General features: G+C 37.5%; 1 protein-coding gene across 7 annotated transcripts in view; it reads left to right on the forward strand.

Annotated features, from left to right (window-relative positions):
* LOC129718796 (adenosine receptor A2a) overlaps positions 1 to 18,324 on the forward strand; it is an 89,264-nt gene that overhangs the window by 52,675 nt on the left and 18,265 nt on the right. For 4 of the 7 annotated variants that reach the window (XM_055669883.1, XM_055669881.1, XM_055669882.1 and 1 more), the window contains one exon: positions 8,962 to 9,850. In XM_055669883.1, coding sequence (XP_055525858.1) covers positions 9,391 to 9,850 — 460 coding nt within the window. In that variant the 5' untranslated portion in view covers positions 8,962 to 9,390. Of the gene's footprint in view, positions 1 to 8,961; positions 9,851 to 18,324 lie in introns of those variants that run through there. The other 3 variants (XM_055669884.1, XM_055669886.1, XM_055669885.1) reach the window with 3 other exon arrangements.

The raw sequence follows: 18,324 nt of genomic DNA on the forward strand, positions 1-18,324 counted from the left end.
GACGTGGAATGAGGCCGATCGACGAACGCTTGGAGTCTTCGAGCGTAGAATCCTGCAATCAATACTTGAAGGCAAACTGTCGACGAGGATGCCAGAGCAGCGGGTGTAAGGGAAGACGGAAGAGGAGCAGCCCAAGCCCGAGTTTCGTGGAGACGTATTCTGCATTGGGCAAAGAATCTCAACGATATATCACCATAAAAGTAAAGTAAGTAGTGTCTATTTCAGTGTAAGAGAAGCAATCTTCGTTGAATTTAATGTCTCATGCAATAGCGAGTTTGGTCGCCAGTTTGTCTCAAAGCTGGTATCCATTGGGAGCGTAGCCAATCGTTACTATTTCTCGGCTCTTGAGGTCTAATTTCGTCTCTCTCTCTTTCGTTTCGGGATCCATGTCATAGCATTACATCTGAAAATCTGTATCCTGACAAGGTCTGGTTTTACGTCCATTCACTCTTCTGCAGTGATTATGTTTCCAGCCAAAGCCATCGTGAGGCAACCATTCAGGACGTGCGGAGGTGCACTAATATTGCCAGATTTTGTTGCCAGATTTGTTGTTTTTCTAGAAGAAGAAGAAATAAAACTGACGTAAACAGAGTTGTGAAAAGGGAAGGTAACATATTACGATTTTTTCATTAGGGGCCATCCACATACCACGTGGACAGATTTTAAACGATTTTGACCAACCCTTCAAGGCCCCCCCCCCGCCGTGGACAACTGCTCATATAAATTCTAAAATTTTTGTATGGACCGCTTACACCCCCCCTCCCCTAAAGCTGTCACCCCTTATAGCGTCCACCATTATGGCGCGTAAAAATCTGGATAGATTACAACGATCATTACCAATCCAATCATTACCAAGCACCAAGCAACCAATCATTACCAATACGAAATCAGTGCGTCTTGAACTGTCCTACAGATCAGACGTTTTTTCGGTTGCTTGTGGACTGGTCTTTGACTGCCTATAGCTTCAAAGTTTGTGTTTTGTCAGTGTGTCTTTTAAAGACTACCTGAAAGTTATTTCCCATCAGTCTTTCTCAAGACTACTTACTTTTGAATTTAACATTTGTTTTAACTTTTTTCGTATCACCTGAAATGGCTGGACGGAAAAAGAAACCTCGCATCGCTGCGGGGAGGAAAAGAGAGGCATCTCTTTCTGACACTTCGAGTGTCTGTAGTGACAATCCTTTTGATATTTTGCCTGAGCAAGAAGCTGGTGAAATGGAAGTTACCAATAATGAAACTATACAAAATATAAAATCTTTAAAAAAGGAGAAAGTTCCACCTATTGTGGTAACTATTTCTTCTGAATTTAATGTATTCAAAAAGGAACTTTCAACGTTTGTTTCTGACGTTAAAGTTACCTATCAAATTGGCCGTAGAGGTGAATGCCGCTTATTAGCCGACTCAGTAAAGGGTCGTGATCGTCTTGTTCAGTATTTAACTGACAAGATGTACAAATTTTTTACATATGATACCAAGAACGCCAAGCCGTTCAAGGTTGTCTTGAAAGGTCTCACCAACGATCAAACCGTTGATGAGATCAAACTTACTTTAACAGAATTACTTGGCATAGCCCCTACCCAAGTAATTCTAATGAAACAAAAATCACGAGGCGAAAACAGTCAGAGAACTGGAATTTCCCTTGTTAATTATTTAATTCATTTTAACCGCAATGAGGTTAACAACTTAAAATTTTTTGTAAAAGCACATGCTTTGTATAATGTGCGTGTAAAGTGGGAAATTTATAGGAAGTATGGCGGAGGTGAAAAGCATATCACCCAATGCCGTACTTGCCAACGTTATGGCCATGGTTCCAAATTCTGTAACATGGACCAACAATGTCTTAATTGTGGAGACTCTTCTCACAAAAAGGACACATGTCCTGTGAAAGAGAGTAAAAATTTTCGCTGTGCGAATTGTAACGGCAACCATATGTCAAATTTTTATCAATGCCCAGTCCGTTTAGCAATTGTTAAGGCAAGCAAGGTAACAAAATTCAATTTCTCAATTAAAACCAACTTCAAAACAAAACTCTCCAAGCGTACCAGTGACGCATAGTTTACCTACTCCTTTGCATACCCGTTTAACTTATGCACAGGTTACAGGTAGTTCGAACATTATACCGCCTAGTGTTGGTAGTTCGAAAATGACCGTTAATATGGGTAAGCAAAACACGCTAGAAAATAATTGTACACCTATTACTCCAGCTAATATTGCTGCCGAAAATATTTTTTCTAATGTCAACTGCCTGGGGCCTATTACGGCAGGTAAACTTTCTTTTTTGCAACAGGCAATGTTCGATCTTATGAACGCCATGTTGCAGGCAAAATCAATGTTTGAAGCCATTCAAATAGGCACAAATTTTACTATTAAAATTGTTTCTAATTTAAAATTTAGCAATGATTTTAAATAAGACAATTAAAATATTAAATTGGAATGCTCGCTCATTGAAGGCCAATGAGAATGAGCTTTTTAATTTTTTAACAGTAAATAATGTGCATATTGCAATTATTACTGAAACATTTTTGAAACCTAACATTAAATTAAAATATGATCCCAATTACGTGGTTCATAGATATGATAGGATTCAGGGTTCCGGCGGTGGGGTTGCAATTGTTATTCATCGCCGAATCAAACATCGTGCTCTTCCCCATCTTGAAACGAAAGTTATTGAAACTTTGGGAATTGAAGTTCAAACTGAACTTGGGATTTTATTTATTGCCGCAGCATATTTACCATTTCAATGCACACGCGAGCTCAAAAATTATTTTAAAGGTGATTTACAAAAACTCACCAGAAATCGTTCGAAATTTTTCATAATCGGCGATTTTAACGCTAAACATCGTTCATGGAATAATTCTCAAAGTAATTCCAATGGCAAAATTTTATTCAATGATTGTTCTTCAGGATACTATTCTATTTTGTCTCCGAATAGTCCTACATGCTTTTCTTCTGTAAGAAACCCTTCAACAGTTGATTTGGTGCTAACAGATCAAAGTCATGTATGTAGTGATTTGATCACACATGCTGACTTTGATTCTGACCATCTTCCAATAACTTTTTCTTTATCACATGAATCAGTTTTAAACCCTATGAGCTCTGTTTTTAATTATAACAAGGCTAATTGGGAAAGATACAAAACTCATATTGAGAGAAATTTCAATAATGAGCTTGATTTGCAAAACGAAGTGAATATTGATTCTGCTTTGGAAGCATTAAAATGTGCAATTGTTGATGCCAGGAATTATTCTGTTCCAAAGGCTCAAATGAAATTTGATTCACCAATAATTGACGAAAATCTTCAACTTCTAATTCGTTTGAAAAATGTCCGCAGACGTCAATATCAACGTTCTCGTGACCCTGTTTTTAAAACTATTTATAAAGATTTACAGAAAGAGATTAAGCATAGTATACTCTTCTGAGAAATCAAAAATTTGAGACTAAAGTTGAAAAATTGAAACCATATTCAAAACCATTTTGGAAGCTGTCGAAGATTCTTAAGAAACCTTCAAAGCCTATTCCAGTTTTAAAAGATGGTGAACGTTTTCTTGTATCCAATGAACAAAAGGCTCAAAGACTTGCTCAGCAGTTTGAGAGTGTTCATAACTCAAATTTGAATTTTGTGAGTCCAATTGAAAATGAAGTCACACGTCAATTTGATTTAATTTCTTCCCAGAATTTTTTACCTGCAGAAATAATTGAAACTAACTTGAATGAGATTAAATCAATTATTAAAAATTTCAAAAATATGAAAGCACCTGGTGACGATGGAATCTTTAATATACTAATCAAACATCTCCCTGAGAGCACAATGGAATTTTTAGTGAAAATTTTCAATTGCTGCTTCAAAATTGCATATTTTCCCAAATTATGGAAAAATGCAAAAATTACTCCCATTTTAAAACCGGATAAGAACCCAGCTGAAGTTTCAAGTTATCGACCAATCAGTTTGCTTTCTTCAATAAGTAAACTGTTTGAGAGAATTATTCTTAACAGAATGATGTCACACATCAACGAAAATTCAATTTTTGCAAATGAACAGTTTGGATTTCGCCATGGGCATTCCACAACTCATCAATTGCTCAGAGTTACTAATATGATACGAGCTAACAAATCTGAAGGTTATTCCACTGGAGCTGCTCTTTTAGACATAGAAAAAGCATTCGACAGTGTTTGGCATAAAGGTTTGATTGCGAAATTGCAAACTTTTAATTTTCCAATTTTCCTAATCAAAATTTCAAAAAATTATCTCACTGATCGAACTCTGCAGGTTGTCTATCAGAATTCAAAATCTGATAGATTTCCTGTCAGAGCAGGTGTACCTCAAGGTTCAGTCTTGGGTCCAGTCCTGTACAACATATTCACTTCAGATCTTCCTGATTTGCCTCCAGGATGCACAAAGTCATTGTTCTGCGATGACACAAGCAGTTCCGTAAAAGGAAAAAGTCTTCGTGTCATATGCAGTCGATTGCAGAAAAGTTTAGATATTTTTTCTTCCTACTTGCAAAAGTGGAAAATCTCTCCCAATGCTTCTAAAACACAAATGATAATTTTTCCGCATAAGCCTAGGGCTTCTTTCCTCAAGCCAAACAATAATCACGTTGTCAAGATGAATGGGGTTATTTTAAGTTGGTCCGACAAGGTTAAGTACTTGGGACTAATTTATGATAAAAAACTTATTTTCAAAGAGCACATTGAGAGTATACAAGCCAAGTGCATCAAATATACGAGATGTTTATATCCTCTCATTAACAGGAATTCTAAACTTTGTTTAAAGAACAAACTTTTGATTTACAAACAAATTTTTAGACCAGCAATGCTTTATGCTGTACCGATCTGGTCAAGTTGCTGTTCAACAAGGAAGAAAACGCTCCAAAGGATTCAGAATGAAATTCTGAAAATGATTTTGAAGCGTCCTCCTTGGTTTGGTACACTCGAATTACATAGACTTACTGGTGTTGAACCATTAGAAGCCATGTCAAATAAAATTATTAACAATTTTCGACAAAAATCGTTGCAATCCTCAATTGCTACGATAAGCTCTCTTTATAGCCAATAAGTTAGCAATTAAGTTTGTTGTAAGTTTACTTCCCCTTTTCTGACAAGTAGGTTTAAATCCCTACGAATGATAAGTCCTAATTGCGAAAGCAAACAAATCCTAACAATTAAAATTACAAATTTCTAACAGTGTTGAGAAGTCACCATTTGTGATTGGACACACATACTCATTATTTACTAATATTTATCATAAATACTTAAGCTACTAACAAATCCCCCCTTAAAAAAAAAAAAAAAAAAAAAACCAATACGAAATAACGTGATACATTGCGATGCGAGTCCAAGGGACTTGTGGCTCGTTCTCTAACAGTCTCTGCGTCGTCATAGCACTAGCACATGAGTCGCATAATCCAATCGAATCTAAATTACCAAACCGAGGATCATCTTGTGTTTATCAAGGTTGTTCAGTGCTTATTGACTGGCATAAACCATGCGACGATGCCACAACTTACAAATCTCGGCTACGCTGATATTGGCTTGCTCGAAAAAAACAATATTTAAAGTCAGCACCTATTTACAACTGCCGCTAAACGTGTGCCATCATGAGGGATCATAGCTGTCGCTAAGGTTAAAAAACCGCCTTCTCGCCTTCTCCATGACCGCTTATCAACTTTTCAAGGACTGCTTGGCAGTGCCTAGGTACTTCTTATAAAATGCTCATAATGAAAACATAACAGTGATGAGGGAGGGGGGTCGCTAAATCAATTTTCGCCTGCAGCTCAAATCACTATTCGTCCGCCTAGCCCTTTAGGTCACCTTCGAGCATCGTTGTATTTTTTCACAGCTTTAGTGCGCCAAGGTCTGCCCTCTTCTTCACATGGAGATGAAGAGGTAGTAAGCAGAGCATGGCTTTCATGGCTGCAGTCAAGGTAATGCTCTGGGCAATGGTAACTGAAAAACAGGCCAGTCGTTGAACTTTGGTAAGTTTTGCCTGAGTTGTCGCTCCATTCACCTACCTTAGGCCACCATACGAGAGCAAACAAGCAAAACTCGTTACTGCGAAATCAAAGTAAGCAAAGTAACTTAAAGTTAACACGCAGCATGCAAACCGGTTATATACGTGTTGTTCTATAACTTTTCATATTTTACCTACAGCAAGCAAATTCACGACAAGTTTGAAAATTTTCGAATGAAGTCGATATTCTAGCGGATAAAAAAAATCTGCAAGCAATGCATGTATATAGTATACCTTTCCCTTATCAAACTCCTATTAAATAATTAGCAACAGCATCTATTCCAGGTTAAACAACTAAGCGCACAACCAATTACATGTAATTAACTTCTGTATTTTGTCATCTTGATTGTCAGTATGGAGAATGATAACAAAACGGCAGATACTTTCAGGTTTGTTTGACAGCTAATTGAATAATTGCCGGATTATAATGATGCATTGCGTTTCGTCTGAGTGCAAAGCCTGACCTTGTTCCTACTTCTGCAATATTTGTCCCCATCCATAGCATAAGCTTACCACACCCCTATAACAGTTCGTCTCTTAAATTACTTGTTGTTGACCTATAGAAACACGTTCAAATTAGAGGCTTGACTAGAATATACAATAAATCATAACCGAAAGAGCGCACCTAGTTTATGAAAAAATACGCAATCATAGATTTTTCTGTTACGTTATAGTGATTAACGTTATCATGATTTGAACTCACTGAAAAAAAATAGTTTGAAAAACGAATTATTGAAATGTCCATTTTGTTTTTCCTATTAAAAATATACCGATAATTAATCATGGTTCTGATGAATCTATAAACCATCACACACGGCATATTATTTCTTACTGGACCATCTTGTCCTCTCATTTTACAATAAACTACTCTGACGGAAAACTGATACAGCTCATCGGATTATTAGCACTCGCTTCCTCCGACTTCTGGGGTGCTCCTTTGTGTGAAAATAAACGAATCATCTTCCGTAAACCGCGAACTGTTCAGTTCAATCGCATCTCATTTTTATGACAGAATGCCACTTAGCCGATCATATATCTAGCTGAGATTTATCTGATTTCAATTCCGCTTTAACGAGCTTCGACCCATTATGTTCCAGCAGCAATTAAATCCGAATAAAATCCGCTCCCTTTATGGTGGCATTTGGGTTAAGATGGGGGCATGGTCATTTGAGATGATTGAAGTATCCCGTTACTAGCAAAGATCATATAGTTTATTATTTACTGCGTGTATATTATAACAGTCATTATACTGTGAACGAACATGTTTTTTGTTTAACTGTGTTCCAAATCCATTTTGTGCAGCAAAATCCAGCGTATTTTCGTGCGGCACATTTGTAATAAAGCAGGGCGCTTACGATTGAAGATGATTCGTTATAAGTGCAATTTTAGAGCTCAATTTCTGAATCTAATGTATCGACAACTGTAGCCTATTCTCAATAATCATGTCCTTTGCATGATAATCATATCAGACAGTAATTTCAACAAAAAAGATTGAATGCAAAACTTGAGGTGTAATGGTTGTTATTTCTATTAACCCTCAGGTACTTGAGTAATTCACAAAACTCGTTTAACCTTCGGTAATGATCTAAATCTATTAAAAATAGAAAAAACTAAGTGTATTATCATTGATTCGATAATGAAAACAGCACTTGATTTTCTCAGCCAAAAATACATGCTACGAATTTTCACGAATAATATGAGTATATGTTATTTTAGAGGTTAGTTTGTAAGATAATGATTCTCAACCAACAATTCGGGTAAGGCAACATTGTTATAGTTCTTCATACCAAGGCTGAAATGATAATGAAAAAATTTAACATCCATGCTCGAGGTAACTAATAAATATTTACACATGTCGATTTCATCGAAACAAAATTTTAATTAAAATATTCATTTTCTCTTTATTAGAGAGGCTTTCAGCTTTTGGCTGGTTCGCCTCTACAAATATTCATATTCATAATTAAAACATTCATGCTGCATAACTTAAAATTAAGCAAAGCAAAATGAGCAGAATATGCAATCACAAAAGAGAATACTTTTTCCTAATTATGGTGGCTTAACAAGCCAGTCGTTATATGTTCGAATCTCGTCTTAGGAGGAGACTGTTAGTTTCAGTAGGTACACAGTGCTAGCCTCGCAATCGTCCTTGTACACTTAACAGTCGGTTCCGAAGTCTATGTCTAAGAAACAGAACAGCACGAGTCACCTCGGCTCCAGTTCTAGATAAGTAGAAGGTGAAGGGGAAACGCTCTCTAACCCAGCGGTTCTGAACTTAGGGTACATGAAAAAATCCAGGGGTACGTGAAAAAAATCAGTAATGGTGGACAAAGCATTTTTTCTTTATGATACTTTATTTGTTTTTCAATCTTGCTCTTAAAACAATACTATAGAAATCAAACAAACCAAAGCTCAATTTGAAATCTGAACTAGACCCTTTTCGAATACACCCTATTGAAAACATGGTTGTGATCTTAAAACATGGTTGTGAATTTAATAATATATTTTCTCAAAGGGAAGTTTCAGCGAAATCGGAGGCAACAAATTAAAATAAACGTTCCATTTTTAGCATTCCGTATGGAACTGCTCTATTATGATATAAATGATACTGATATCAATACTGAAAATTGACGATGCCATCAGCTCAAATCACTCGTGCTGCACATTTAGTTACCATTTCTTCACCGAAAAATCTACTAAATGAACTGAAACGATACGTTCAGTAGGTAACTATATCATTAAATTATGTCTGTCATTAATCAACATCAGCTACAACACATATGACAGATTTATTGAAAGAAAATAAGTTCCGTGTTCCTTTAGTGCATTCCTTAGATTGTATATGGGCCAATAATCCATTAATCTTTTCTGTCGTTTTATATTGCACTGTTCTATTTAGTTCTCTGGTGTAACGGTGTATACATAAATTTCCATTTCTCTTTCTCATTTTCCAGATTACCAAAAACAGTCAAAAAACCACCCTTCCGATGCACCCCCGATGGGTCTTTGCCGAGTGCTTCGATCGGCATACCAACCGATGAAATTCAATAACAATTTATCACACTTAAAGTATTTACGGGCAATTGCAGTTGGTTTCGCGGCAGAGAATAGCCGGAAAATTCAAAACGAAAATGAAACAATGAAATATCATCCTACGCAAAAGGGAGTCTGTTAGAATTCACGTATGCTTATTATATCGTAGCAAAAACAAAACCTAAATGCACTTCGAAACGCGTGTAATAACCATCATCAATGTGAAAGTAATTAAGTAAATGTTGCAACGAATTAAATTTTAGTCCGTGGGAGTGCAGAGTGGAATAAAAATTGAAGTGTGAACTGTTATTACAGTGGAGAAGAGTACGTATTGCAAAGTTAATAAATCAATGACCGAAATTGATCCCCAAGGATTCCCAGGATACTTTCACTACAATGGAACCGAAGTATCTAGCTCGAACGAGAGTGCTCGGTTCGTACCAGAGGAAGCCAAACTGGACGTGACCTATGCAGTGTTTGAAGGGCTCGTTGCTCTGATGGCCGTGGTTGGAAATGCAATGGTGATAGTAGTGTTCAAACGCGAACGCCGATTGCGCAGACGAACTAACTTTTATATAATTTCGTTAGCAGCGGCCGATTTTTTGGTCGGGCTTCTCGGAGTGCCATTTGCCGTCCTATCTTCTGTGGGCCTTCCCAGAAATCTGTACGCATGTCTTTTCACCATATCATTACTGATCGTGCTATGTACGATTTCAATCTTCTGCTTGGTTGCGGTCTCCGTCGATCGGTACTGGGCTATCCTGCACCCGATGGCCTATTCAAGGAACGTTCGAACAAAAACTGCAATTGGTAAGCTACACAAGAGATATACAATAAATTCATAGTAAGCTACACAAGAGATATACAATAAATGCATAGTAGAGGCATTTTAAAATATAGTTAAATTAACATACTGTAATCCATCATTCTCATACTAATCTGTCACATAAAATCACATCAATATTATTACTCCGAACAATGCATAAACATATACAATTACTAAATTATTACTGGCTTTAAGCTCTATGAATAATAAAGCTTTTGTTTGGAGAATGAAAATCGCTATTAATGGGTATGCTGAATTCGAATATTGAATGCATTACGCACTAAAAGTGTCATTGGACGCTTCGCCTGTTATTCTTGTCAAATGTTCCTTTTGAGTCCCTGTTTAAGCCCTATTTATAGTTCTAAGCGAAGCGAAAATCTCTTACAAAATGTTCATTTTGTGCGTGAAACTGCAAATTACTTCGCTCGAGGTGTGTTTCGGGTTTGCCCGACAAATTTTACTAACGAAGATTTATGCTTTTGCACTAGGTTGAAATTTTTACTGTAAACTATGGTTTAGAGAGAGCAGTAAAAATCTCACACAAAATATTATTTTTTTCACGCGCGTGAGAAACGCAAATATTCAAAATTTCACTTCGCTGGAAGCTGTCAACGAATTAGATCTCAGCAAAAACTAGCAATCAGTCGATGTGTGGGGCACAATGAGCATCCCACTGGGGCATAATGAGCACCCACGGGGTATAATGAGCACTCTTATAGAACATATCTTGAAACTGTGTAGAAGTGCAACTAATGGGCCAACGTTTGTCGCGAGATGCCGTGATACTTGGCGGCTTGTTACGTGAATGTCCCGTCGCGCCTTATGGTGGCCAATTCTGCCTGCAGTCCTTTTTTCTGACCAATTCGGTCCCAAAGATTTTCTAATATATCCGGACTACTTCGTGATAAGGGCGAATCCTTGCTTGTTTTCCTATCTAGTTTCGCCCTAATCACGAAGTAGTCCGGATATGTTCGCACCATCACTGTAAACAAACACTGACTATGGAAACAGACAAACTCACAAGTCTACTGAGATGATTTCAGGTTAGTTTATGTGACAAGGTGTTCTCATTTCACCCTACCTAAAGGTGACCATTTCGCCCCTATCGAATTAGTTAAAGTTAACATGAGATTTTAACACTGATTATAGCTTAAAATCAAAACTTCAATGACGGTGAAATTTGGGGTACGACCTATACTTCATATTGATGTGTCTACATACTCGATTGAGCCATTTGAACGATCGTAGAAGCTTATTTTGTAGGGCGCAAAAATAATAATTTTTCCAACATCCGGGAACCAAGTTGATTTTTTCAATATATTTCCATATTTTAAACAGACAAATCATTTTGTTCTACATAAAAGAGATACTGTAGTAACTACGGAAGAGTTCCACATACCATGTTGTATTAAAAAATGCGTAGTCTCGCATGAAAGAGGGGTGCCCATTTCGCCCCGTGTGCTCATTATGCCCCTAATCCCCCTATCTTTAAAAGTCCAATTTATTTTTATTTTAACCCGTAAAGACCCGGGACGGCACTTGTTTTTTGAAAATGCTCGTTCTCAGCACTGGAACGGCCGATTTGGGAAAACTTGGAATTTTATTCAAGGGAAATAGTTGCTCTAAGTTTTGGTAAAGGTGCCATCCTTTCGGACCCCTTCCCGTTTTTGTGAGACGCAAATATGTCTGTGTTTTTTCTAATTTTTCAAACAGATTGAGCAAACACTTGGAATTTTCATACGTATCAATTGCTCCATATATCAAATCATGTCAGGTAGATGAAATATGGTATGTAAGAGTGAATTTGGGAGTTTCTAAATTATTTCAGTACAAAATCACAAAACTACGTATTTTCATAAAAAAATAAAATAAAAAAATCGTTTTTCAAATTTTAAGCTCTACATTTTTGAAGTAAGGTCTCCTGAATCAATACGCGATGGAATATTTATTTTAGCATGCAAATATTTTGAGAAAAACGAGTTGAAATTCACTAAAGTACGTATTTTCATAGAAACCTGATTTTCTCAGTCTTCCACAGTAGGTTTCAACTTAGCTTTTCAATTTTCATGCTCTATATTTTTAGAGTAACGTGTTCTGAATCCAAAGATGGTGAAAGATTTATTCTAGCATGCACAGATTTAGAGAAAAACGAGTTTTATAATTCACTAAAGTACGAGTTCTTATGAAAACTTGATTTTCTCCAATTCTGTGCATGCTAGAATAAATCTTTCGCCATCTTTGGATTCAGAAGACGTTACTCTGAAAATATAGAGCTTGAAAATTGAAGAACTAAGTTGAAACCTACCGTGGGAGACTGAGAAAATCAGGTTTTTATGAAAATACGTACTTTAGTGAATTTAAACTGGTTTTTCTCAAAATGTTTGCATGCTAAAATAAATATTCATCGCGTATGGATTCAGGAGACCTTACCACAAAAATGTAAAGCTTAAAATTTGAAAAACGGTTTTGTTGTTTGAATTATTATAAAAATATGCAGTTTTGTAAATTTGTGCTGAAATAATTTGGAAACTCCGAAATTCACTCTTACATTCCATATTTCATCCACCTGACATGATTTGATAAATTGTGCAATTGATACGTATGAAAATTCCCAGTGTTTGCTCAATCTGTTTGAAAAATTAGAAAAAAACACAGACATATTTGCGTCTCACAAAAACGGGGAGGGGTCCAGAGGGGTGGCACCTCTACTAAAACTTAGAGTAGCGTGTTGCTGGAAAAATTCAATGGTGAGCCGATCGTCAGACATTCAATCAGTTTGCGGTCAATAACCTTTTCTACAAGCATCGCAGCGCCTTATGGTCTTCAAAAGAGGTTTTTCCAAGAAAATTTCCTACACATGTCATTTATCGGTATATTTTTTGGAGTCAACTAGACATCTCTAGTGAATAAGTTTTGAAAAAGTGAATTTCTCCATATAAAATCGTATGGAAACTTTAAAAATCGGGCGCAAAAATATAGTTCCACCGATCGATCTGAAAAATTAAACAATTATTATAGGATCCATAAGGAACACGAAAAGTGCATGGGAGCTAACATTTATTTTTTGTCCCACCCTAACCATCACCCTGTCGAAACCCCCTGCGGGATTCAAATGGACCCGACAATCCACCAGAAATCCGCACACAGCACTGCGTCCCATCCACCGTAGCCTTTCTTAGTCTACACTGGGGTCGCTTTTTACACGGTTGTTTGTACCGCATTTAAACGATTAGATTAGATATACTTGTACTAAACTTATTTGATACCGCGTACAAATAATCTCCCGAATCGAGATAAAATAATACGCGTTATTGTGAAAAATCCCTATTGAAAAAACGCATAAAAACAATCCGCGTAAAAAGCGACCCCAGTGTAATCAGCTTCCCCGGAAAGCCGTTTTCGTCCATGACCTTCTATAGCTCTTTTCGGTCGATAGTGTCATACGCGGCTTTAAAGTCAATGAATAGGGTTGAGTTGAGCTTCTGATAAAACTTTCGCGTTTCCTGAGAATGATGCAGCTGTTCAAGCTCTGCAAACTCCTCCTCTTCCAGGCGGCGCTTTTTCTCCCGTAAGATTTGGGTTCGCTGCATCTTCTTCTGTCTATGTCTTTCCACGTTCTGACGAGTGGCACTGCGCATCTTCGCCGCTCGCGCAGCGTTCTCATCATCCAACACCCTCCTACATTTGTCGTCGAACCACTCTTTTCGTTGGGTTCGTCTCACATGCCCGATGACGTTCTCCGCTACGCTGTTGATGGCTGTTCTGATGGTGTTCCAACAGTCCTCGAGAGGAGCTTCCTCCAGCTGGTCCTCTTCCGGCAGCGCAGCTTCGAGCGAATGCGCGTAGTTTTCTGCGGCGTAAGGATGCTTCATTCACGCGAGATCTAACTGAGGCGGGCGTCGGTACCGAATGTTGTAAACAACGGAGAGTTTTGGGTGCATCTTAACCATCACCAGGTAGTGGTCCGAGTCGACGTTAGCGCTCCTCACGTTGATGATGTCTGAGAAGTGTCGACAGTCAATCAGAACGTGGTCGATCTGTGTTTCTGTCTGATTTGGTGACCTCCAGATGTACATAAGCTCCTATCTCACACCTCCACGAGTCATATCCGAAATACTTCGTGATAAAGGCGAATCTAACAAACTGTAAACAAATAGAAATTTTACCAAAAACGTATGAAGTGAGCTACTATCTACTTTCAAACTTCGAAAAAATAATCTATCTCTTTTCTAACTATTAAAAAGTACGATTTTTGTTAAGGGCGAAATCTACTTTATTTCAAAACGAAACAGAATGAGGAATACGCCCTTTTTGTTGTTTACGTTAGTAAAAGGCGAAACTGGACTTCGTCTTGATGAATGGGCGGAATTAAAGTTGTCAACAAAATAAAAATTAAAAGTAAAGGGCGTATTCCGATACAATATCGTAAACACGGCGTATAGTAAAGGGCAAGGGAATGGCAACATGCTATCTCTTTCTATGTTGAATGAGTGAAAAGTCTTCCCGACAAAAGTGATAAGAATATGGAGTTTTCGATGGGTGTCTGCCTCGGGGCTTAATATTTAAATAAAGCCTCGATATGTTGCCTACTGTTAAACGTGTAGAGTTTAGATAGGGCTGCCATCTCCTTGAGTAAAGGGCGATACTGTCGAGCAAATGAAAATAAGGCGCATAGTAAAAGGCGATACTGTCGGGCAAATCAAAATAAGGCGCATAGTAAAGGGCGATACTGTTGAGCAGATCTAAATAAGGCGCAAAGTAAAGGGCGATACTTTCGAGCAGATCGACAAAGTTGCAAAGTAAAGGGCGAAACTATAAATTCTCGAATATACAATGTAAAGCGACTGAAATTCAAGTTTTAGGTTTACCATGTACAAAGCTAGAACAATTTTGCTTTTATTAGAGTATTTGGATGACAAATATATTGTTCCACCGTCATTTAGGATTTGAATTTGTGATTGAAAACTTCGTTTGTCTTTTTTGAGTTTTGTAGTCATTGTAAGATTCGCCCTAATCACGAAGTAGTCCGGATATGATTACACTAGACTGCCGGTTGAAACTTGTATACAACTGGTTGGTGTTGCCTGGGCAATGTTGTCATCCGACAATAGCTAAGTGAGAAGGTGCGACGCGATCATTGGCGCGTAAATCATATTCCGGCGGTAGAGGAAATGCTTCGCCAACCCGAGCGTCTGTTCACCAAGATGGTGCGGCTTAAAACAGCGTCTGATCTTCATATTAGGAGCGGCTTTCCAACGTCCTGGTGGCAGCGTGGGACTCTAAACAGAGCTGACACGATGGTCCCCCGGCGAGACAGGGGGTTGGGGAAGGCCCAACGAGTCGCCCCGGAAAACAACATGTTACAAATAACGTAAGAGATAATACGGATCGGAACAATCGGCATGAACCTAGGCAACGAAATAAGGACTACGATTGCACAGTGGTACAGAACGACAATTTAGGCGGAAATGGAGTTTTCGATACATTTTTGTGATTTTAGAGCCATACTGGCGAAGTTGCTTATCATAATTTGGTCTACATTTAAACTGAGGTGAAAATTAGGGTGGTCCTTGAACCAACGAAATAAACCAACTAAAATTTTTATTGGTGGAAAAATAAAATTTTTTTCAGTAAAGTTGTAGATCACTTGATTTTAAACAGCTTTGTTGAAGACTACTTTCTTGTAGCTCTTAAATTGACTGAATTAGAGCAATTTTGCCTAGGGTGGCTCTTAAAAAACGGTTTTTTCGCTCTACTTTGTTTATTTAAATTTTCTCAGTAAAATTATGTTCAGACGACTTTCAGAGCTTCTAAAGACGCAACTTTTGGTGGCTATACTTTAACGATATCTTTTATAAGTGAAAGCTATTAAGCTTTTAATTTTTTAAATACGCCCTTTTCAACTGTTGATATCTCTGAATGGGGCAAATGAAAAAAATATCTTCTGGTTTCATTTGAAAGAGCAACTTTTGTACTTTATCATAAAAAAAAATTGGAGATAAGTTATTTCTTAAAATCGAATAAAATAAGTTTGAATATGATCATTTTCAGTCGAAAAAGTAAGGTTTTTACAGCCTAGTTTTTTTATTTGATAAAACTGATGTACATATTCTTCGGTAAAATTGAAGATAAGCTAATTTTCGAAACTTTTTACGTAGAATTACGTCTCATTTGATTTTCAATAAAATTTGTATACGTATCTTCAATTAAAAAAATTTCGAAATATTAAAATTTATATACGACACAATCTTTAAAATAACTTTCGGCAGTTACAAAACGATGAAATTGCTGTAAGCAATGCTAAAAAATACTTTTCTCTTCCGTTTATGCCTAATTGGCAAAATTTAATGTTCGTTATTTTGAAAAGAAAGTTTTAATGTTTATTCAATTTTCGTGCTTCTGTTGGTAGATGTGACAAACTTTCGCATTGGGCAGTACGTCGGTTGCTTAGCGAAATGACGGGATCGGATGTTAGCAGAAGCCTCTTGAAAACGTCTTCAATGTTCACGATGCGGCTAAATTTTCTTGAGTGGTGTTCTCGAAACTTTCTGATGCACTTGTTGCGGGTCTCCTGGGCTTCTTCACTCAACAATCCCAGTGGCAATGCAGCGGTTCTCATTATATTACTACTGTGTAATAAAAGTTCATGCACTGTGGGAGAAAGTACATACCAATCATATAATTCACGATAAATTTCGTGAGTTTCCCTGGCAAAAGCTTCGAAAGCCTCAATGTCGATTTCTCTGTTGCTATTAACTACTGTGAGAAGGATCCCAAATCTGAACAGAATATTTTTATTTAGTCCTGTTATTTCAGCAACTGCGTCAACCTCGCTAAAAAGCGACGGGCAGTGTTGCTGTCGTTCGAGTTACCTACCCCCCCCGAAGCGGTTCGTTTAGCCTCAGCCCTAACTGCTCTTTGAGAGCCAGTCGGATAGAAGCCTGACGGTCTTTCAGTATGGTATTACTCTTGCTGACACGCCATGAAGGCTTTGGCAGTGTCAAACGATAGCTGATATTTAATAAAAGCTCCATAGTTCGAATTTGAGCGTGGAGTGGTGAAAAGACATACTTCAATACATCGGGAACGTTGAAAGCTTGAGCACCAACAGCGTTGTTCAACAACTTTCCTGATCGTAGGCAAATGTAACACTGCTGTGAGTGAGTTCCTGCCACGTCATTGACCACCTTCGTATCAATCATTGATAAAACGAGCTTTGCTGCAATTTTCAAATCCACTCCTCTAACACTGAGTTTTGCCGGTACCAGCTTTTGAATTTCTGCTTCCATTTTACTCACTTCGGCCCTCGTTAACTGCGCATTTTCTTTGGAAAATATTAGTTTAATTGGACGACAGAGCGATACCGAAGAAGGTATATCGTTGTTCCAGATGATTTCCTCTTTTGCATTTTCAAACTGTCGTCGAATTATTCGGATCGGAACCAAGGACATCGCAAATATATAAGCAACACTGTATTCCTTAAGCTCATTATCGTTATCCTCATCAAAAAACACCTGCTTGAATCTTTATATAGAAATAGGAAAAAATTAAAATGCATTTGATTCTACTATTTCCGATTTACTATGTACCTTGAATGGTTGGAACTCCCATCACAACCCCATTTAAGAATCACTTGTACCCAATCTTCCTGCAGAATGTCTATATTGAGGAACTTGATAAGGCGTAGCACTGTATGGTCTATTAAAGACTGTAGAGATATTTCCGCACATGACGGTTTGATAGTAATACCTTGAAATGTTTTGAATTAAACAAAATATTATAAATATTTTAAAAGCTTCTGGCATCTAGGTTCTTAATAAACATCAGAAAATTCGAATAGTATTTACCGTTTGGATAACTATCTTGTTTGGCCAATAAAACTTTGTTGTAGCTAGGATACAAATGAACGCCCCTATTCAAAGTAGTCATCCGAATGTCATGGTACTGCCTTTTGGAGAAATCGTTTCTGCAAATAAACGCTATGGCTTCTTCCGCGGTATATTCTTCAATCTGTGGTACGTTTTCGAAAGACTCTGTTGCTGATTCCGGAGATCGTACGAGACTTTCAATTCTCTTTCCAACCGAACGAAATCCACAACGGCTAACACATAGAGCAGAGGCCATACCTAGCTCCTCCAGTGAATGATTGAGAGTTAAATCATGCAAACGGGTTTGTTTGCTTCTTCGGCCCAACTCGGAAAATGGTTTCAAAGTAGGTTTTTTCACAACAGTTTGCTTAATTTTGAACACCACATTTCCACTTAGCCACGTTGAATTTACGGTGAGAAAACGATTCTTCGAACGATTACATTTTTTCCACAATTTCCAGAACATTAAACTAAAAAGTCTTAATTTTTTACGTGAGGCGGCATTATCCGTATCGACACTGGGAAACCGTTGACTAACGAAATCAATCAAATCACTAAGTTTTCTTCCTTCAATAAGAAGGTTCGCTAAA

The sequence above is a fragment of the Wyeomyia smithii genome, chromosome 1 (genome assembly GCF_029784165.1).
Source record: "Wyeomyia smithii strain HCP4-BCI-WySm-NY-G18 chromosome 1, ASM2978416v1, whole genome shotgun sequence".
NCBI lineage: Eukaryota > Metazoa > Arthropoda > Insecta > Diptera > Culicidae > Wyeomyia > Wyeomyia smithii.